This window comes from Gossypium hirsutum, chromosome D05 (genome assembly GCF_007990345.1).
Source record: "Gossypium hirsutum isolate 1008001.06 chromosome D05, Gossypium_hirsutum_v2.1, whole genome shotgun sequence".
NCBI classification, from domain to species: domain Eukaryota; kingdom Viridiplantae; phylum Streptophyta; class Magnoliopsida; order Malvales; family Malvaceae; genus Gossypium; species Gossypium hirsutum.
Window position 1 is genome coordinate 18,615,634 of NC_053441.1, and position 22,975 is coordinate 18,638,608.

At 33.1% G+C, this 22,975-nt stretch overlaps 3 protein-coding genes across 5 annotated transcripts; all 3 read right to left on the reverse strand.

Annotated features, from left to right (window-relative positions):
* Positions 1-695: 695 nt before the first annotated feature.
* On the reverse strand, positions 696-3,990 carry LOC107905595 (probable inactive receptor kinase At5g67200). Its single transcript, XM_016832291.2, has 2 exons — positions 2,022-3,990; positions 696-1,353 (listed from the first exon to the last, which is right to left on the reverse strand). Exons 1-2 carry the CDS (start codon positions 3,415-3,417, stop codon positions 785-787), a joined length of 1,965 nt encoding a protein of 654 aa, XP_016687780.1. The 5' UTR covers positions 3,418-3,990; the 3' UTR covers positions 696-784.
* A 5,762-nt stretch (positions 3,991-9,752) lies between these two features.
* On the reverse strand, positions 9,753-11,401 carry LOC107905596 (probable WRKY transcription factor 7). The gene is given in 3 exon segments (NM_001326958.1): positions 9,753-9,973; positions 10,314-10,439; positions 10,556-11,401. Coding segments are annotated over 3 exon segments (1,077 nt in total). The 5' UTR covers positions 11,347-11,401; the 3' UTR covers positions 9,753-9,813.
* A 6,340-nt stretch (positions 11,402-17,741) lies between these two features.
* Positions 17,742-21,377, reverse strand: LOC107905597 (oxysterol-binding protein-related protein 3A). 3 transcript variants are annotated; one of them, XM_016832294.2, is made up of 4 exons: positions 21,089-21,377; positions 20,733-20,877; positions 19,991-20,165; positions 17,742-18,089 (listed from the first exon to the last, which is right to left on the reverse strand). In XM_016832294.2, exons 2-4 carry the CDS (start codon positions 20,814-20,816, stop codon positions 18,085-18,087), a joined length of 264 nt encoding a protein of 87 aa, XP_016687783.1. In that variant the 5' UTR covers positions 20,817-20,877; positions 21,089-21,377; the 3' UTR covers positions 17,742-18,084. The 3 variants fall into 3 exon arrangements, with proteins under 3 accessions (XP_016687783.1, XP_040950094.1, XP_016687782.1); XM_041094160.1 differs by having other exon boundaries at positions 17,803-18,082; XM_016832293.2 differs by having other exon boundaries at positions 17,857-18,413.
* Positions 21,378-22,975: the final 1,598 nt, after the last annotated feature.

A 22,975-nucleotide genomic window follows, 5' to 3' on the forward strand; every position in this document is an offset into this window, starting at 1 on the left:
GCAGGTGGCATTTAACCTTTCCATTCTCCGTCGATAAAATAATGCTTTATTCTTACCTGTCTTAATTCACTGGAGGATTTTGGCAAAATGAAGACTGCACTTTTTTTGAGTCAGCTTTTGGGATTCTTTTATCGGGCCCATCCTCCATGGGTTTCACTAAGCTCAATCAATGGTTTTGATTTGGGCCATAATGTTTTAAATTTCTCTACGAATGCCATGCAAAGTGCGAGGAAGAAAGTCGAGAAACTATGAATTGTGGGGTAAATTTCTATTTCCACTTCTATTCATTTAAAGGAATTTAGGAAAAAAAATTATTTGGAAAAGGAGAGAGATACCAATCTCCTTTTTTAAGCTTGGAAAATGGAAATTGACACCGCAAAGCAGCCAAGCATGAAAACGAATTGGCAGAGGCAGCGAGTTAGATACACTTTCCAGCTGGCGGACCGACTACCATTTAATTATTTCACAAAAAAACTTACACAACGGTGACCGGTCATCAGCCCATTAACATCAACTGCAACTGGCAGAATGATGATGGTGATAATGAAGTTCTTGCATATGAGATATCGAGAAGGAAAGCGTGGACACGGAGGCTCAAAAAAGGTATCCATGAAGGGGCCAACACTATGAAACGACGTAAATAATGTCAGAAATGAAGATCCAAATGTAGCAAGTAGCAGCAATTGCATACAGTATATATAAGGTGGTTTTTCATTTCTCTATTGCACATCACTGAAACTATAGTCCCTACAATTACATGCTATTAAAATCATAAATTAATTAATTAACACGTCCTAGAAAGTGGGTCCAATTCACCGTTCTCCATTAATACAGCTTCTTTAATCTCCTGTAACATCTTCAGGATTTGCCACATCGTGGGCCTTTGTTCAGGAGAGCTCAAACTACAAGAAATGGCCACTTCAAGCAGCATCCCTAACCTTTCATCATCCCCTCCATCGTCTTCTCTACAGGACCTAAGCCAATGCATCATCTCATCCGGCGCCAACAACGGATGCTGGGAAGGTGGTTTCCCTGACAGAAGCTCCAACAACAAAACCCCATATGTAAAAACGTCGGATTTCGATGTCGCCTGGTGATTCGAATTGCGAATTTCCGGAGGTTTACGTGCGATGCCATCGGGATCTTCTTCGTGTACAGAAGTAACTAGGGCTGCCAGGCAGTAGTCGGCAAGACAGGCCTCAAAGTCAGGGCCGAGAAGGACGTTAGTGGACTTGAGATTGCCGTGGACAAGCCTCCATGCTTGGTGAATATAGGAGAGACCTTGCGCTACGTCCTCGGCTATCTTCAAGCAGGACGTCCAGTGGAGTGGCTTTGCCCTTGTTGATTTCGATCCTGCACGTGCAGTTTTAAGTTAACAAATTGAGCCTTTGAATTTCTAATCATTTAATTTTAGTCCCCATGATGTTTTTGAGAAAATTTCACAACTCAATCGAAAATCTAAGTGGTGTTCCTATTAAATAGTAGCCAATCGGTATTGAGACACTCGGGACTTTGGACTCTGACGGTACGACTCCGTATGCGGTCCTACAATATGTTTGACGTGGACCCGTCAATATGATCCAACGATCATGTTACAGTAACAGTGCTTCACGTAGAGACAAAAAGGACAAACCATTAGAATAGAAAAAAAAAGTGTTTTATTATTAAATTAACACGAACTAATAATATTGACACTAATTTATTGACATCAAAATCATATCAATTCCCCATGTCGTGGGGGTCAGCTAGATTCTCGGTGTTTGCAGGATACTTGGATACCTCATAAATGAAAATTATGTAACTGACCAAAGTATGTATCTTTATGCTTTTTTACTACAAACCCAAGGAATCTGTGATTAGGAAAATTTATTAGTAAGATTAAGCAAAGCATTTTCTCTTACACGTGTGCCTTTCCCTGAATGGGTGGCAACCCGAGTTAACACCGACTGAAATCGCTGCCTATCTCCGAAACAATGCAAATCGTTCAATAATTGAAGAAAATGAAAGCATAAAGTTATTACCGTGAATGAGGGAGAAAAGACTGCCATTGGACTGAAAATCATAGATAAGAAGCCTCTCTTCTTTGGCTTGGAAATAAGCCCTGAGGGGGACCAAATTGGGATGCCTTAAACCGCCAACTGATTCCATGTGTTGCTCGAACATTTCCTTCGTCGTGGCTGCTAATTTCCCGGCATCCAGCCTCTTGACCGTCACCACCGTACGATTAACAAGCACTGCCTTGTACGTCGTCCCTACGGTTCCCCTCCCAAGCAACTCAGCTGACGCTCTCATCAGCTGGTCCAGCGAATACAACTGCGCCTCACCCGCACAGAATATCAAGTTTCCGCTCTTGGCAACTTGCATTCCTTGCACTCTCTTTACTTTCTCTTCTAACTCAGTTTCTTGTTCCATTTGAACCACAGCCGCAGCTTGTGCTGCAGCCGCCCCATCATCGGATTCAGCCGCAGCAGCTGATTGTTTTTTATCTGTCTGTTTCCTTACTGCCAAGACGAAGCAAAGAAGTGAACCAATAAGAACAAAGACCCCAGTAGAAAAACCTATAATAATCGCGGTCCTTTTGTGTTGCTTTGAAATTGGCTGAGGCTGAGCCAACTCCACTCCATGCTCTTCTGCACTTTGACCAAGAACCACCGTAGGAGGCGGCGCCACAACTGCGGCTGTGGGACCGAAGAAGTGGGGCCTTGGATGACATTCTTTGTGAATAATCTCTCCACAAAGACCAGGGTTCCATAAAAATGAAGAGAAATCAAATCGTTGCAACGTTGGGGTCACTGGAATTGCACCAGTAAGGTTGTTCCCTGAAATGTTAAAGGTTTTAAGGGAAGACTGGTTAAACGGAGGAATCGTTCCATTAAACCAGTTCCGGTCCAACCGAAGGTAGTATAACCGGTCTAAATAGGCTAACGAGTTTGGTATGTTGCCAGTGAGGTTGTTGTAGGACAAATCAAGGGTTCTTAATCTGTGAAAGGAAAGAGTCGAAACAGGGAAGGAACCAGTGAAGAAATTATGATCGAGAAAGAGGGTTTTGAGATTGACGAGGGCTGAAAGATCAGGAATCGGACCAGTGAGAGAGTTGTTTTGGAGACTCAAAACCCGGAGCTGGCCAAGTTGGGACAATGTGTTGGGAGCAAAAACGCCACCGAGACTTAGATCTTCCAAAATGAGACGTACCACTTTTTGCTGGTAACATGTGACTCCCTGCCAATCACAAAAGGGAATGCTTGCATTCCGTGAGAACCCGAGATGGTTTCTCAGATCGGCTTTAGACTGAAAACCCAGAAGAGCAGTAGCCTCAGGTGATGTCAATAGCTTTGCAGCTTCACCGCATAATACCAACAACAAAATGGAGAAGAGCCTTTGAAGAAGAAGAAGAAGACGAAGTCTTTCGTTCAGCATTTCTTGGGATACTTGTTAGCGCTCTCTCGGTGGTTTCTACCCTTGGTGAATCTCACTATGTCTTTTCCAAAAGCAATAAGCTTTGTTTGATTAAACTGTCTCATTCCCCTGAATCTGATAGGGCAAAGGGTGCGGAGAGAGGTAGAGAAGAGTACTTTGAGATGGCAATAGGAGCAAGCAGAACGTGACAAAAGCATGTAATATAGGTAGCGGGGCAGCTGTCCGACTGCAAGCTCAGAATCACGTGAAGGCAGGGGAAAGAATAGAGAGACATGGGCTATAAAAATATTAATAAATGAAAGCTATCTAGGCATCTCTAATTTCATATTGTGTCAGTAATATATATTTCTGTACGGTTGAAAACTGGCTCTTTATTTGCCCTCTTAACTAACCACTTCCACTCTTTCGATCAAAAAACAAAACTAACCACTTCCACTCCAACTAAACAAGTAAACTATAACTTTCCATACAAGTCTTCCCAGTGAGTTCATTAACATTCAAATGTCTGTAATTGTGTATTTAATATCGGGTTTAACTTTTTTTTACATGTTATGGTGCCATACAGCTGCCACGTGAATTCACAGTTCTGTAATCTTTGTGATGGCCGACGGGGGATTTGATCGAGCTTTTTAAGGTCAAAAAGAATGTGGTGTGTGATCTTGGGGTTATATAAAGTTATTTTGTCACATTCTTAACACAGACCTTCGCCTTACTGGATTGCCTCTCATGGAAGAAAGGTACTTTTTACTGTCATCGGGGATTATGATTTATGGGGAAACATTTCCTTTTTTTTCACATAAGAAACATTTCTTAGCAAAAAAAACAAAATCATTTAAGGTTGTGGATTTTTTTAGTCTTAATCAAGATCATGTTTCAGAAATCAGCTTCGACCTCACTTGTTATTTTTTTCTTAACCACGAGTAATCCAATCGGTTTAGGATAGTTCACTTAAAAATTTAAACCCATATTATTTAAGTATTAAACTAAAGCTTTAATTATTGTTTTAAATATTCTTTTTAATAATTGAATTGTATAAAGTAAATTTTTATGCAAATTAGATATTATAGGAGGGCAAAATAATTTATCGAATTTGATTTTAAGTTTAAGAGTGTAAAAATTTCTCAAATTTTTCAAAAAAAGTAATTAAGTCTTTTTTTTCATTCAATTGGATACTTGAACTTTCAAAATGTATTAAAAAGGCCGGGTAGATTTTTATAATTTTTTTATAATGTTTAATCAATTTTAAATATTTTTATATATTTTATTAAAATTTAATCTTTTTTATAACTTTTATTGATTTTTATCTTTTATAAATTTTTTTGCCACATGCCACGCCGTGGTTGTGACACGGGGTGGTTTTAACTGAAAAAAATTAAAGGCAATTAACTTTAATGGTCAATTGTTAAAATTAACGATCGAAGGGCTTTTTTAATGCATTTTGACCGTTTAAATATTCAATTGAGTGCAAAAAAAAAAAAAAGTAGAGCCTTAATTGCTTTTTCTGAAATGGTTTAAGAGTCTTTAATTTATTTTTGAAGGTTTAAGCACTCAATGAAAAAAAAACAGTGACTTAATTATTTTTTTGAAAAAGTTTGACCCTTAAGCGTTAGTTTTATTAAAAATCATGATTATATAAAACTCACCAGACGGGTTTAGCCTAATTATAATTTGGGCTAACACGTTAACTCGAAAGTTAAAAGCCTTTTATGGGTTGTGATAAAAGTGGAAGGTACATTCAACATGAATGCAGAGCCCAAATAACTGTAGCTGTTGAATGACCCCAATTAGCACACAATAGAACAGAGAGAGGGCCCAAGGCCCCAAGCCTTGATTAGCATATTTCAACCGCCATGAAAGTTCTGAAACAGTTATCTGTGACAAAATTGAGTGTTGAAAGGTACGAAAATTGTGAGATCGAGTGTTGTGTTTTCTCCTATTTTTTCATCTTTGAACAACTGTCGTCTCCTTTTGCGCATACCCCAAAGTTCATTGAAACAAAATGTGAGATGGGTTCACCTTTTTCCTACAGAATTTCAAAGCATTACTACCCGTATAGGTCATCTCTATAGTTTTAACTAAAGTGTGGCAATGGTGTGTGTGACTCGGTACAAGTACCGCTTAAATATGATCCAACCAAGTTCTGCTGCAGTAATAAATGCATTAATTTACGAAGAAGAAAAAATAATACAAAGAGCCGATCCAACGTCACAATCTTGAATGGTAAATGCAGTGCAACGTCAAAATAATGCTTATCCAAAAGGGTAGATGAACGCTTCGTCAACATTAAAGCGTAGGTAGCTAGCTAGGGCGAGACGAAGAAGATTTATTGCAGCAATCAAAACTATTCTGCTTGTGTGAGACGAAAGAAATATATGGTCTTAAAGTAGAAAAGGACCCAAACAGGAGAATGCATGGCTAAAAGTTAATGCTGCACAAATCATGAATGGCCATAGGCCATGGCCGGGGCAACGGTTATTTCAGCCCATAAATTCGAATGGGCTGTTAAGATTAGTTGATGAATGTAATAAATGGAAAATAAGAAATGAGAGAAGCAACTTTAATGGAAGAATTTAAAAGCTCAACTTGTGTTACAAGCATCCTTCCAAAGGATGAACATATTTTTTCTGATACAAAGAGCAATACATATTGAAACATAGTACCTAATGATGAGTGCAGACATGCAAATGATACAAGTTCAAAAGCGCACCATATCCTTTCAGAGCGGGATGTATTCATCTTTAAAGTAATTATATCACGGTTGCGTATATAAACCCATAATCAATGCGCACAAAATAGTCTAAAAAGGCCAATTAATTCAATTGAACTTACATAATTCACTAGGATTTGCCTGATATTTGAAACATTATGGGAAACCTATCTACTTGAAGCCTGGAGATCCAGTGAAATACTCTAGTAATTCATAGTTATCATCGTAAATTTGTAGATAGACTTTAATTTTATCTGTTGATGTAATTTAAACTGTACCATTAGATGTAGAAAAACTCAACTATAAATAGAAGTATTCCTTTCATTTGTATTCATTCATTCAGTTTTGTTTAATCAAATTGAGAGAACATTTACTTTAAAATTTTCTTGAGCCTTGGAAACAAAGTGATAAATTGTATGGTAGATGATAAGCACATAACTAGGAAACAAAGCTAGTGGACGGGTGACAGGCTCCGAATGGTGTGGTGGTGCTAGGGGTGAGCAAAATTCGATTCGACTCGAAAAAATTGAAAAAAAATTTGAATTTCGAGTTAAACGAATCGAGTTATTCGAGTTAATCGAGTTATTCGAATCAACTCGAATTTTTTTTTCGAATTTCGAGTTCGAATCGAGTTGAGTTTTCGAATTCGAATAACTCGAATAATTCGAATAATTCGAATATCAAACTATAATATTTTACAGTTTTACCCTAAACTCCCAAACTTTTTTATTTTTCCCTCAAAACTTTTACTCCTTCCCACTTTCTCCCCAAAACTTTTACTCCCCTCCCCTCTCAACCCCCCAATCTACCCAAAATCCATTTCCCACCAAAATTTTACTCTTCCATTCATTTTTTTTTAAAAAAAATTACTCTCAAAAACCCTCAAAACCTTTTATTTTCCCCCAAAATTTTTACTCCCTCCCACTTTTCTCCTAAAACTTTTATTCTCTTCTCATCCCACCTCCCATCTACCCCAAACCCTCCCCCCTCCAATTTTTTTTTTAATATTTTCCCTCCAAAATTTTACTCCCCTATTTACTTTCCCTCAAACTTTTATTCCCCAAAACTTTTTATTTTCCCCCTAAACTTTTACTGCTCACCCTTTACTCTCAAATAAAAAATCAAAATTATCCAAAAAAAATCACTAAACATAAATAGTATTAATTTTATTTATATATACTATTTATATTATTAAATTAAATTTCACATTTTATATTATTTATATTATTGAATTGTTTAGTCATATTGAATATTTATATTAAAATTGAATTCTTAATTATGCCATAAAATATTCGTGTTAAAATTTTATATTTGTATCAATTTCAAATTTTATTTTTAAAATAAATTTTATTAAAAAAATCATATTTTTATATTTAATATGTTTTTTAATTCCAAAATACATAGTGACAAGAATCCGAAGATAATTGAAACAACTAAGCAAACAAATAAGCTAACCAGTATATAAAAAATTAATAAATAAATTATGAGGTGATGAAAGTTAATAAAAAATTTGATTAAGGTGGACAAATTTTATTACAATGGGTGACAATGGTTACAAGGACCCAAAATTATTTTTTAAAATTTAACTCGAACAAATATATTCGATTCGATTCGATTCGAATTTCATCTCACTCGACTCGATTCGAGAAAACTTCAAATAAAGTTAGGATGATAAAATGAGATTCGAAAACTCGATTAACTCGAAAATTTTCGATTCGATTCGATCGAATGCTCACCCCTAGGTGGTGCTGAAGTTGGAGGAAGGCGACAAGTTTAGATAAAGAGGAAGAGAGCCGCTAGCTTTATTCCATCCTTCTATTATTGAAACAATTAAGGTTTGAAGTTCATGTGAACACTGTACCTTAGCTACAACGTCTCTTCACTTTTACAATTTGGTTTGAAAACGCGATGCTGCTAGCTTTAGGGATAAGGAATAGTTTACGTACAAGTGATACCCTAACAAAAAGAAATCAAAGTGCTCTGTTTGCAGCACTTTACTCTTTCTTTATTTCCTTGGTTTCAAAGTAATGTTTTTGTCTTTGACATTCTAATTACTTGGTAGACCAAATTTCTAAGGTTGTTTGCAAAATCATAACCCAACCTAGAACAAGAATAACTTCAAATTGATATTGTGCGCATCATTTTTCTGACAAAACTGGTGTTTGAATTGCAATTGTAATGTCAAAGTTTTAAACGTTGAACAACTCTACTTTTGAGTTTTCAAAATGAACCCTTTCACCATAATCGTAATTGACAGCTTAACTGCTCGAATCATAATGGCAAACCTAAGCCTCAAGAATTTTACTTGTGAACTTATCTTCTTTGGCTTTTAGCTTGTGACAGATTAACACAATTTCCACTTAAGGTTGTGTTGTTGGTGAGTGGAGATTTTCATTTCAGTAGGAATAATGAAGGGAAAAAAGGGGGGAAAGTTGACTTAAAACCAATTAAATCAATGATTCAATCGTACCAAATGAAGAAAATAGTACAAGGAAAGCTCTTATTAGAAGTGAAAATAGGCCAACTTTGAGGAAATGTTCCTTATATGGTTTAAAAAGATAGCAATGGCAAAGAAGTACCCTTAGTCAAGCAATCTAAATATGGTAAAATTACGTTCAAAAAGAATGTCGTAAAATAATTTGATACAGCTATAAATGAAGAAATTCAACATCCCATTTCTAATTTTGACTAAATGCCAACGTAAATTTCAAAAGATTAGTTGTAACATTAAAACTTAGATCCCTCCTTGAAGCATAGGTAAGCAAAGGGCAGTTTTGTGAATAAATAGTAGAAGTTTGACCTAAATAGTTTAAAGCATGTAATAACAAGAATAAAAGAAATGCTATCTGAATTTTCTCATCTGAAAAACTTGGAAAAGCAAAGAATTTAGACACTAGCTGATGATAACTGAGAGCAAAAAGAGGGTGGGTGGGGGAGGGGGGGGGAACAATAATCAACATGCCAGACCGGCTAGTTTGACTTATTATTATTCTCCAAATTGAAAATGGACATATCTCCCAAACAATATAGATTCTCTACCACTACCAAATCTGACTATAAAATCCCATGATTGCAACTTGAGTCTACAAAACGAACCGAAATGTAGCTTGGGGAACAATCACAAGCTAACAAAAGAACCACCCACACCATTCTCTTTTTTATTTTCCTCATCAAATCAAACTCCACTCAACACTAATTAAAATCAGCATCAAGAGTCAACCTTGATATGTAAGACACCATCCATTGTTAATAAAGTAATGAAAGACTCTTTATTTGTTTATTGACTGCAACACTCATTTGCCTTCAAATATAAAAATAAAGTTATCAGAATTCAGAGCTTTGGTGGTCATTGGAGCAAATTAAAGTGATACCATCCTCGACAAGATCCACCACCATATTTGTATAATATTATATATGAAATGAACAAAAATTCTGGTAATCGAGTATAACTTTAATAAGTAGAACGATGAAAAGAACCCACCCCCTACTAGTCCTACTTAACATTGTCTTTTGGCAAAACCAAGAATGGGGAATCCTATATTGTCCTTTTAAACAACTAATATTCCCACTAATCAATCTAATTGTCTTGTTGGACAGTTGACTATCTGAACAACCCTACTTGAGGAGGCTGGCTCGATTTAGATGACCATTGAAAGGGGGGGGGGTGCGTCCGATGGATCGTGACGGGACTAAGATGACTCAAGAACCAAAGGTGCTGGGGAATCCGAGATGTGTCTATGATTGTGATCTCCTTCATAGGTTACAATCAGCATCATTGGGTCGTCCATAGCTCGCTCTACATGTTTCCTTGCAGGGCAGCCTCTTACGCTGCTACACTTATAATAGCCCCTGAAATTGCCCAAAGAAACGGGTAAGGGGAAACTCGGGTCTGAGTTAAGTGGACTGAAAAGCCTAACTAAATGAACTAACTCAGTGGGCAATTCAATGTACGATGCAAAAAAGTCAAATGAGATTTAAGGCCACCCACAATATGACAATTGCAGTTGAAAACAAAAACATTCAATGCAAACTTGAATTAGTTTGGAGGCTTTTGGTCAAGACGCAAATAAGTGAAATATCAGTTAATAGCCCATGATAAAAAAAAAAACTTGAAAGGTAAAAAATTGAATGCAAAAAGAGAAGATATTAGCTCTTTGATTAAACAAAAAGAAGAAAAAAATTTACACACCTTGGATGAGGAGAACCTTTGATTGGTTTCTGGCCATACTTTCTCCAGGAATAATCATCAGGAGGAATATCAGCCATCTTGGTGCTAATAGCTGGAACTCTAATGACTCTCTTTACTCTTGATTTCCTATATATATACCAGGAATTCAATCGCAAAGTTAAAACTTGAGAAGGGAATCGATTAAACCATCCAAATTAGTTTACATGAAGAATTTGTATGGATAACAAAGATGGAAAACCAACCTTTTTTTGGAGCAGTGGCAACGGCTAGAGGAAGATCCACACTTGAGAGCAGCATCGTCCTTGGAATTACACTTTCTCTTCAAAGAGGAAGAAAAATGAGGTTTACCAGAACAAGGGATATGGGAAGGACTAGTGAATTGAAAACCAGAAGACAAAGATGGATGCATGCTATCAGTGTCCCCTGTTAATGAAGACATAAAAGAATTCCCATCAGACAAAGGCGGCGAAGATGAAAAATTGATAGCACTGGCCGTTTCATTTCTCTCCAAAAGACCAGTCTTTGGCACCAAAAGAGAACTGCTTTTACTCTGGTGGTGATTGTGAGGCAGAGGAGGCAACCTATGACCCAGACTTGAACAAAAAGGCTTAAAAGCAGACACCTGATTTTTGGCTACTTGAAGAGAAGAATCCCCTGACTCTGGTATCTTTTGCCGAGGTTGTCGTGCATCTTGTTGCTGGTGTTTCACCTCTTGGTCGAGATGACTAAGAGGAGCACGTCTAAATCGAGCATGTCCGGTTCTGGGCTGCCCCAATAAAGAAATAACCTTCTTGAAGGACTTAACAGTCTTATCTGTAATAGCTTGGAGTTCCATCGCCGGCTCCGAACCCGACGGAGAAGAAGTTTTAGAAGAAGCATCTTGATTGTAAAGCTGTTGACTTTTGGACATCAACCTTATCAATTCTTCAACACCTTGAATCCCAGCAGTTGTAGCTTCATTCAAAGCAGTTTCCTCTATTTTCCGTACAAAACTATTACCACCATCGTACCCCATCATCAATTCCACAGCCATCTCTGTTCATCCAAGAAGAAAACAAAATTCCCAGCACCCCACAATTTCGACAAACTCAAAAGCTAACACAGTTTTATAGATAGAAAGAAGGGAATAATACTTGATAGAGAAGAAGAGGGAAACTGAATTGAAATAACGATGAAAAAGAACTGAAAAGGCAAACAAAAGAACGTGAAAGATGATAATGTTGCATAAAAAGGAAGGGAATGAAGTCAAACAGATGCCCTCCCTAATGCAAGGGCATTGGTTGGGTCACTGACCTGTTGCTTCTGTTACGTATTGCCCGTCAACCTTACCCTCCAATCAGATACTCCCGCGTATACAAAAATTTGTCAGCACGTTGACAAGCAGTTTTTAAAAGTGGGGTCCACTAACAACGGGCTAAACCGGTTTGGAAGACCGTGTCGAAATGATGAAAAGAAAAAAGAGAAAGAGAGGGGACACAAGGTCAAAAGGTTGTGATTAGCCGTTGGATTAAAATCGTGAGTTGGAGACAGTGAGGTAGAGTTGACCTTTTGCAGGTTTTTCAAAAATAAATATAAGAAAGTCAGTATGGGCTCCAGTAGGAACGGCCCCACCTTCTTTTACCTGAAACCGAAAGCAACGTCAAACTCTCGTCCCACAAGTCACATTGGATTCTTTTATTCTTTTTCAATAATCAAACAGTTTTTAATTCTATTATTAAAATGATTGTAATTTTAGTACCTACGATTCTAATACAAAATATCCAACTTAATTGATATCCGCCCTGTTGGGTCACATCACTATAAAATCTAAGAAACAAAGGCCCAAGCAGCCCAAGACAATTACCTTAGAGTCTACCCAATAAATGGCAACCAACCATGAATTGCCAACAAGCCGAGGACAGGTATCATCATCTTCTTTTATACCTACAAGATGACTTTGGTTTAACTTAAACATCGAACAATAATTGGAGTGTTAACTCTTACGCCTCATAATTTACTCTTTCTTTCATTTTGCAGGATCTCTCATTTTATAACCCCAAACTCAAATCCATATCCATATCGAATAGAACATGCATTATTTTTTTTCCACTAAAATCTTAATTCTCACTAAACTATTAATTATCGTTAATGGTATAACGGTAAACTGGCGTGGCACATTAAATCCTCATTCCAAACAAATATTTTAGGTTATATTATACAATTGGTCCCTATATTCTCCCATTTTGAACAATTTAATTTTTCTTTTTTTATGTTCTTTTAACTCTTTTTTTCATTTTCTTTTTACTCCTCCCTCTGTTTTCCTCGCTTTTTCATTTCTTTTAACGTAGTTTTCTCAATGTTTTCCATTTGTTAAAAATAGTCCTTATACTTTTTTTTAACAATTTGGTTTTTTCTTTATTTTCCTTTTTTTCTTTCCCTTTATTTTTCTTTCTTCACATATTCTTTGTTGCAAAAATATAATTTTTGTCCATCAAATAAACCAAGTTATTGTTTCATTCACATGATTTCTAAATTGAATTTTACTCAAAATCGAATACCAATCATTTTTAATCAAGTATCGATTAGAATATAACCTAATCAAATATATAAAAAAAACACATCCTTGATCAAATCTAAACATAAATTGAATTATTTATATTTTAAAAAAAATCTGTTACCAAATTTTACAAAATCGTGTAAATTATTCCTTTCCATTTCTTTTATTTTCTGACGAATAAAATTAAACAAATGATAAAATTGATCCAAGCCTTTTTAGATATTCTCAAGCAAACTTGATTGGAAGCCAAACATGGATGAATCGAATAGAGAAAGGAAGCATGGAACCAAACTGATTTGAGTAAAGTTGAGGGTGAGTTTCATATAGTGGTCGTTTTACTCATTGAGAGTGTAGAGCTTGTTTGAAGAACCCGTGAAACAACATAATTTCAAGAGGACGAGAATTTTGTAGGTAAGGTAGATAAGGTAGGCGCAGGGGTTGCTTAGGAGGTTGAGGGAATAGGTTCGATAAACTTTGTTGATGGTGGACTGCCATAAATCACGACTAGCGAGGTCTTCGAGTGAGGCGAGCTTATAGACTAGGTCATTGAGAAATCCAATTTGATTTGTTAAAGCAGTGATAGACGATTAGAATTTGTAATTATGGGGTGAGAATATGCAAAACAAGTTTTGTTTTGGTTTCAGCTTTTGTCTTTTGTTTTTTCATAAACATAAAAAAGTTTTAACAAATGGAAAATATAAAAAAATTATGTTAAAAGAAATGGAGAAAGGAGAAAAACAGATGAGGAAGTAGAAGAGAATGGAAAATAAAAAGGAAAAAAAAAGTTAAATGAACATAAATGAAAAAAATTTAAATTACTTAAAACAAAAAAATATAGGAACCAATTTTATAACTTAGCCTAAAAATTTTGTTTGAAATGATGATTTAACATGCCATGTCAGCTTACTGTTACATTGTTAACGACACAATTAGAGGTTCGATGACTAAAATGTTACAACACGATAACATAAGTGACTAAAATGTAACTTGAGAAAAAAAATGACTATTTTAATAGTTAACCCAATTTAAAATTAGTATGCATAGTTAAAAATGGAATGCATAACGGTTTTTCTTCTTTACAAACATTTTTAGAACGATAGATGTAGCTTCTCAACACCTGAAAAACAAAGAAAAGGAAGGACAATGCAAAGAGGCTAAGAGCCCGTAACCTAATCTGGAAACAGTCAAAGTGGCCCATTCAGAAACAGAATTTGTATCCAAAATGAACAAAGAAATAACACGAAAAACCAAATGCCAAGCCCCAACCCTAAGTGCTGCGAATTCGAGGGACTAGAGAAAAATATTTAAAAAATGTTAAATTTTTCTATTAATCATTATACTAATAATATGCATAAGTTATTCTATTTTAATTTAATCACTTTATGTACTTGTAACTTTTAAATTTTAAAATTATAACCCTTATCAAACTTGTAGTTATTAAATTCTTTAAGTTCAATTATGCTATTTTCAAATTTCGATGCAGTAAATATATTACTATATATGCAATGCCATGTCAAATTATTATTTCTACATATTATTTATAAAAAAAATTCAGTTAATGTATGTAAATGTTATCATTTGCATAAGGATTGAAATTTCAAAATTAAAAAAGCATAAGGACTAAGAACGATCTAATTGAAAAACATGAAGTAAAACTTTAATTTTATACATAGCACAAAATTAATGGTAGAATTTAACTAATTAGATTTAATTGCTACCATGTCGATTAAGGCTAAAGTTTTAAATTTTTAAAAAATATAGGAACTAAATTTGACTAATTCAAAAAGTATATGAATTCCACTTTCGTTTTAAAGAGACATACTATAAAAATAGACTGGTTTATGAAACTTCTTATCTGGATGGGAATCAAGAAAGTTCGAAGTTAGAAATATTAAAAAAAAAGAAGATAAATATTTATTATGGATTGAAAAACCTCTTGTGACACTTCTTTTTGATTCTAAACGATGGAATTGACCTTTGCGATATATAAAAAATGACCGGGTTGAAAATGCTATAAAAAATGAAATGTCACAATATTTTTTTTATACATGTCAAAGTGATGGAAAAGAAAAAATATCTTTTACGTATCCACCCAGTTTAGAACTTTTGGGGAAATGATACAAAAAAATATATATTTTTTCACACCAGAAAAATGGTTTTCTGATGAATTGTATACTGATTGGAGTTTTATCAAAAAATGGTCAAATTAAAGTGTATGAATTAAATCCATGACTAACACAAGGTATAAGGACTAGTAGCAAAATTTAACCAAAAACCCATATAGAGAAACAACAATGCCCAAATGTAGTTTCCCTTTTAAGTCAAAATATTGGTGCGAGAAATCCACTTAGGCTCTATATGAGTACTACACATTTGAATGGTGATAAAAGTAATTGAGTAGATTTTAACTCCCATTTGGACAGGCGATGAAATTGAATCTGGCGGGATTCGTTATTATAGTTATGAGTTTGAATACTGTAGTGAGAAGATTAAAATAATTATCACATATGCATTTAGATGCAAACATAACGGTGGCAATAAAATAAAAAATAATAATGAAAAAGTAAAATAACTATTAAGTAAGTTAAATTTAATATATATATTAAAATATAATATTAACATAAGAAATTAAGTACATAGATTATTTTTTTGTAATTAATATTATTTATAAGTATTTTATTTATATATTTTTATATAATAAATTAATATTATTTATATATTTGTAATTAATATTAGCAATGTATTTCAACCAAAAGATAAAAACATATAAATTTCTGCTAATTCGATTAACTGACCGAATTAACTGAAATATTTCGGTTTGATCAACGATTAAAAATATTTACATTTTGAATAATTCGATTAATAGTAATTCGATTCAGATATTGACCAAACCGACCATTCTAAGTGACGGGGACAAGAACGAATATATAAACTGTGTTTTATTTCTTATGTTTCTATAAAATAAATAAATACTAAACATGTTTTCATTATTGAAAATATTTTTTTATTCCTATTTATCAATGGTGTTTTTTAATTTTTAAAAATAAAAAATGAAAATTGTTTTTGAAACAAAAGATATATATATTTGATTGTTTTTGAGCATTGAAATATAATATCATATTTGAAAATCAGTTAAAGAGTGCTTTCCAAAACTGAACTCAACTTAATTTAATCGTTTTACCCGATCTCTTTGATGCAGACATGTAAGGAACTGAAGAGGCAGCAGAAGCAAGGCGTAGAACAGTATCCATGTTATACGCACCCCCAACTTGCATTGAATTTCCCAAAATCTTGAATGCCATTCAAAGAATAACTAGCAGGGAAACCCACGTTTGAGAACCATCTAGGAACAGCTGAATCAAACAATGATAGGCAGACCAAATCTCAATTGCAATAGAGCACTCAACTTGACTTCCGCGTGAAGACTGTGTTCAGATCATAGATGACCTAACAAATTCAAAAGTGTCACCCATCCATTTTTATCCAAAGAGATTCGATTCAACCCCACATTTAGTTAACCAGTACTAAATGAAGATAATTCAGTACAAACCAGACAGGCGAAAATAAATTGTTGGGACGAGATAAGGAACTTTGGTTTTACCCCGTCTCTTAACCAATGCAATTAAAATCGTTTTAACTGATATGATTCCACTTTTGCACCCCTAGTTGCGTAAGTCAATAATTTCAAGTTTTTTTGACTGACAAATTATTCCCAAGGATATTGGTATGAGCAAATGGGAAATTTGAGAGGCTGGTTGGATGGACATTTTGTTTCTTTAATTGGGTTCACGCCATTACTAATTTCAACATGCCTTCTGCAATGAACTAGGATGGGGAAGGGAAGTAAAGTTTGTATTAGTTAATTTTTCTTTAAATGTGAAATGGAATCAACAAGTTTCTCATTTTAGGACTTAAAAAGTCCGAGAGGCAACAAAACTCCGTAACGCCATCTTTCTACCAATAAGATGTTGAAACATAAACAACAACGGAAAAAAAATCAAAGTCCAAACAAACAAAAAAGAAAAGGGATCTTGCCAAAGACATAAAGAGCTCCCTGGGGAGATCCTTGCCCATATATGTCAGCACATGGGCCAACTGGCTGGAAGTATGGAGGTTGAACTCAGAAAATATCCTCTCCTTGATTGCATCAGATTCACTTCTCTATTATTATTATCATCAGCTTTACGAAATCCCTTTATCCAATTGGACTACCATGCATTGCATTTGGATCTGGTTGGGGAATCTCCTCTTTATTATTATCTTATCTTTCACTATATCATGTTCTCTGATTTGTCCCAAAATAATAATAAACGGATTCTGTGAAAAAACAAATTAATGTAATTTAATATGTTTAATTTTAAAGTAATGAGATAAATTTTAAAAAGGATAATTTTTAATGTTAAATAAATATTATCTTACTGTATTTTAAAAAGGAAGGGGGTGATAAGTAAATTCATTTATATGATGATGTCTGAAAGCAAATTATTAAATACCAATCAACATCCTTGGGTTATTTGTCTGATGTGGTTAGGACAATTCTTTATTGCTTTTGAAAAGTACTTTTAAAAAGTGCTTTTGAAAAATTTGAGTGTTTGATATTACTGTCAAAAAGTGCTTTTGAAGAACAAAATGTCCATTTTAGACATGATATTATAAAATAACAAATATGTATTTAAATAATGTTCAAATTAGTTAATATTATGATATTTTAGCAAAAATATAAAAAATAATTTATTATAACTTATTGTTAATATTTTAATATATAATATTAATTTTAAATATTTCTAAGTAATTAATATTAATTATTTATAAAATTTAATTAGAATATATAAACTATATTTAAATATAAGAATTAAATATTTGTAATTAGATATCGACACAATTGTATTATTATAAAAATTATTTTTTTATTTTTAGTTAATGCTTTTAACACATTTGTATTATTTTATTTTAAAATGTATTTGAATATATAACTCATATTATATATTAACATAACATAGAAAACATAAACCTAACAAATTAAAATATTACATATATTTCGATTAAAGTTTTAAAAAGGGATAATATTTATATACCAAATATAAATACTAAAAATTTTACAATAGCATTTACAATTTAAAGTGAATTCATTAAACTAGAAGCTATACCATCTCTTGTTAATTCCATTTCAAAACCACTTGAATTGTTTGATTCACCGTCATCATCACCATCATCGTCGTCATCATCAGGATCACTTTAAACTTGCAAAAAAAAGAAGAAGAAAATCACCAAGGGTTGCAAAAAAATAAACTGTCATTGAAACTTACTTTGAAGAAAGTTTCCTCACTGTAAAGCAATCAGTAAAGAATTTATTATGACCATGAAAAGAGTTTCCCCAGCATATCTCACCCAAACTATTGAATCCACAAATAGAAAAAGGGATAGAAATGACATCCATATTTAGACACAAGTAAAAGTGTACAAGCTGCAGTGTTTGCAAAAGCCAATCATGAAAATATTGGTCAACAGATTGTTGCAGCACATCAAAATCTTGTTGCAAATGTTTCAGTTGTTCACATCTGAGCCTAAGAACCAAAAGAAGTTTATAAGAAGAAACTCATTAATAGACATTACAAACAATAGACTAAAAACAAACAGATCTGATAATATGGGTCAAACCATCTAGCCAATGGAACTGATTGGTCAAGAAATTTACATTAGAAGTTTCTAACTTTATGAACTTTGAACAATGGATGAGGACTAGCATTTGCAACTCCATGACACCATGATATTTTACCATTATAATGGGGTTTAAAATTTTAATCAACATCTTGTGAAGTGCATTGATTCAATTATGTTAACCATTGTATCAAATATCTACTACATGAATGAACTAATCCACCCAATACTAACAAATTCAAGAACAAAACAAACATTTTCAAGCCCAGTCCAAATACAAGAAGAAATGATTACTTCGGATCTCATCATATGAAACAGGGATCAAATAATCAAAGAGTTGAGTTTCAGTTAAAATTCATTTTCTTTCCCTAAATGAACAAGAAAAACAAGAACCCAAAAAATCTTTAGTAACAAACAATCCCACATTTCTTAAGAAAAAAGAAGAAGCAAGAAATGGAATTGATTGGGGAATTTCAACAAACAGAAGGATGGCAAAATAAGACAATGAGAGAAAGGAAGATTGAAACAAGAAAGCAAGAAAGGAAGATTGAAACAAGAAAAAAAGCCATAGTTGAAATTATTTGTCTCAAGAAATACCAGCTTAAATCAACAGCTTCAAAATCTTAATAAGATCATAGATGAGCAGAGGAAATCAAGAAGATGCTACCCTACACATTATATGCATGTTTAGGACCTTTATTCCAATTCTTCCATAAACACATTCCTCAAAACTGAGAAATTTGTGAACCCATGATATATTATTTTGTCAAAATGGGATGGTAATGGCATAGACAAATTATGCACTATGCTTTCCACTTTCAACTATTATTGAAACCAAATGTGTTTATTTAATTATTTTATCACACATTCAATCAATACAACAATTTATTATTATGGTTTTTTTTTCTGGTTCTTACGAAATAGAGTGTGTGCTGGGGTCATCTCTTTGATCCCAGCTACTGTATAAGTATGATAACACAAATAAAATAAATCCTAAAGCCAAACACGTGTATGCCTTATGAAAGCTACGACTGTTATTTTATTATTAGGTGATGAAAGAATAGAGTATTTAGCTACTATCATAACAGAATCTAATTCACAGATGAGGCAGATAAATGGTCATAAACTCACATATTTGAAGCAATTTATGTCCAACCTAGGTATCATCCCTAAGAGTATTTTATAATAATGAAGCATAAGATGGCAATCAAATTCATGGGAAGGACATATTAAACACCTGCACTAACTGATTGGTGGGGATCTAGCAATCGTTAAAGCAGAGCAAAGCAGCAAAGGCACAAAGCAGAGCAAAGCAATAAAGCAAAATAGGCATAACAGAAAAAAGGAACACTAATTCTGAAAGAATTACAACACCATAACCTGTTTCACCTTCATTAACAACGCTCATACAATCAGCAACATGATGTGCATAAATAAACATAAATTCCAAAATCTAGTTTGATAGGGAGGGGGAGAAACCTACTCTTTTCAAAGTTTGCCTTAGAGAGGTCACCCTGCTCTAGTGCATATCTGTCGGGATGTAGGTGAGAATCAGATGCCAATAACTTCTTCGGAGCAGTATCAAAGCTGTTAATCTTATGCGCAAAATGTGTGTACTGGAATTTATCATTTTTTAGAGCATCAGCAAGTTTCCATGCCTGCATAACAGCAACAGAGTAATGACAAGCACTTCAGTACTGGGGGCATAATCTTTTTTGTACTTCTTAAAGCATCACAAATTATTAGCAAATGTAAGCATATTAGTCCTCGACTGCTTCAATTTTGAAATCAAAACACTCATCATGTCAATAGACAAAATGTTATAATATGTAAACAAAACTTTCAACATCGTAGATAAAATACTACTGAAACCAGGCACCAGGGCTTTCTTGTTCATTGTTAGAAGCAGCACCGTTTATTTAGCATATCTGAAGCTATTGAGAAAAGTAATACGTATGATACTTGGAAAACAAATCTGTTTTCACCATTCTGACAGGAAATCTTGTCTCAAAAGTCCAAAGTTAATAACTACGGGGGAAGGCTCAACATGAATAAATTGCTTTCTGATTAAGAATCCCATGTAAAGAAACATCATTCTTTGTTCTGGTAATTTTTTGACAGGAAAAAAAGAATATTCCAGAATACAAGCATCAAAAGAACTAAGAGAGTGTTTCCGAGAAGAATAAAAGATGAAAACAACTCAGAGTTGCTGAAAAAAGACTAACATCCTTTAGTTCAGTGCCGAGAAGTGGTTCCCCTTCACTATCACAAGGTTGATAACTCATTGACTCATTCCATTTCCCGGTCATCAATATCTTTGGCTCCTCAGCGGAATTATACACGTATCCATCAATCTCATATTGGCCAGCTCTGTGAACAACCAAGACCTAATGTTAAATTGTGAAGTGAAATCCTTTCAAGATTTTGATGAACCTTTTTTTTTTCTTTTTCAGTCTTCAAAGAATATAGAGAGAAAAAGACACTGGCAATTTGTGCCTACATATGCAGATGAATAGTAATTTCTCGTAACAGAACTATACCCAAACTATTTAAAGAGAAGAAGAAGAAAAGAAACTCTCACCTGCGGAAGAGGAACAAAGAACAGGAAAGAGCTTTGAAAGCCGAAAATGTGAAAAAAAATGGGTATACAACTCCAAAGAACCAACAGAGGGGAAAGAACGTTTGGGGGGAGAAGACAGGTTAATTTGGTCAATTATTAGCCAAAAGCACTTCAAGCTGAAGAAAAGGAGAAATTTTTAGCTTTTTCATCTGGAGAAAAGCCATTTTCTGATGGTGAATTTTTTAGGTGAAAGGAGACTATTCTTCATTCGTTTTAAGAGAAAAAAACTTTTTTCTGAAAAAGTCCGTCTAAAACGTGCAGAATAACGGACCCTTGATGTATTATACATCATCATTGTCCAAAGGCACATTAGCCATAAAAATAAAGTCTTGGTCTTATTTGTCCATATCCTTATCGACATTATTGGTAGGTCTAATTAGGAGATAAAAGCTTATACAACATGTCATTCGTTGTTGGCATCTTGAGGATATTTTTAGATTATTTCAATTCTCACTGTCGGGCTTGATTTGATTTAGTTGCTAATTTTTTCATGTTAATTTTAAATTTTTGAATTCATTTTCATAAATAAATTTTGTTTTCAAAAATATTTTAAAAGTTTTATAGTTTTTCAAAAATCATAATTTTTTATAATATTTTTATATCAAAAAAATATTTTAATATGTTTTAATTTAAAATAACTAAAAAATTAAACCTTTATAATTAAATAATTTAATGACACGTTAACCTCCATGTCATCAATTTTTCATGTGAATGGCTACATTAGCTATTAATTCAATTGCCACATTGCCGCTTAATGATCTGTTATAAATTTCGAAGAAAATTATATTTCAAAGATTAAATTAATCACTAATTTTCGATTAAAAAACTCAATTAATTGATTATAATTTTTAATTATTAATCACTAATTTTCAATTAAAAAACTCAATTAATTGATTATAATTTTTAATTAAAAATTTAATTAATTTTTTTATTTACTTTAGTAGGAAGATTTTTTGTTGACATTTAAACATTGTTTTTGTTTAAAACTAAAAAACAATGTTTCAACTTTTTTCCTAAGCATATCTAAAAAAAAGCATTTCTAGATTAGTTAATATGGTGCAGATATATATTTATGTTAGATACAATAATTGATGATAAAACTACTATTTTTAAAGAATAGAGACTATATTTTTTATCCATTATTTTGGCATATTATCTCAACTTGATATTTATAGGTTTTTTTTTTTGCCTATTCGATTTTTTATTTACCATTTTGATATTTTCTTATAACACTGTTAAATTTTGATACGTGTCACATAACAATAATGACATCATCATCTAAAAATATTTAAAGTTATCCAAAAAAAATGTAAGTAATAATTTTTTCAAATAAATAAAATAAAAAACCTAAACTTTTAAATTAATAAAAACACGAAAAATCAATTTTGATCTTTCTTTCTAAATTAAATTTCTTCAATTTTTTTATTGAAGATAAAATTTAAATATTTTTTTCCTTATTGGTTTTCAAAAAATCAAACCCTAAAACAATTTTTTTAGGAAAACATTTCAAAGACAAATTAAAACTGATTTTCGAAATCCCCTTCTTAATCTCCCATTCAAACTAGTTTTCAAAGGACTAATTCGAAAATTTTCAAAGCCTTAATCCTCAAAATCAAAACTTAAAAATATATTGTTTTTGCCGATTGTGTCTTAACTCGATTAGTTCGATTGAGCCTTAATCCTCAAAATCAAAACTATAAAGTATTAAAATAGTGATGGAAAAAAAGTTAGGTACCAAGTTTGGATAAAAAAAACTATAAATATTAAATTGAGAGAATGTATTAAATTCAGAGGCCAAAGGACTATTTAAGCTTTTTTTTTTTTTTAAGATGGTAACTTAAAAACTGT

Excerpts from the sequence above, each read along its gene's own strand:
- LOC107905597 (XM_041094160.1), bottom strand. The coding sequence starts at position 20,816 with ATGACCGGGAAATGGAATGAGTCAATGAGTTATCAACCTTGTGATAGT. Across the intron at positions 20,166-20,732 it reads TCGGCACTGAACTAAAGGAT|GCATGGAAACTTGCTGATGC; the intron begins GTTAGTCTTTTT and ends GCTGTTATGCAG. Across the intron at positions 18,083-19,990 it reads TAAGGCAAACTTTGAAAAGA|TGATCCTGATGATGACGACG; the intron begins GTAGGTTTCTCC and ends GCAAGTTTAAAG.
- LOC107905595 (XM_016832291.2), bottom strand. The coding sequence starts at position 3,417 with ATGCTGAACGAAAGACTTCGTCTTCTTCTTCTTCTTCAAAGGCTCTTC. Across the intron at positions 1,354-2,021 it reads TCTTTTCTCCCTCATTCACG|GATCGAAATCAACAAGGGCA; the intron begins GTAATAACTTTA and ends CTGCACGTGCAG.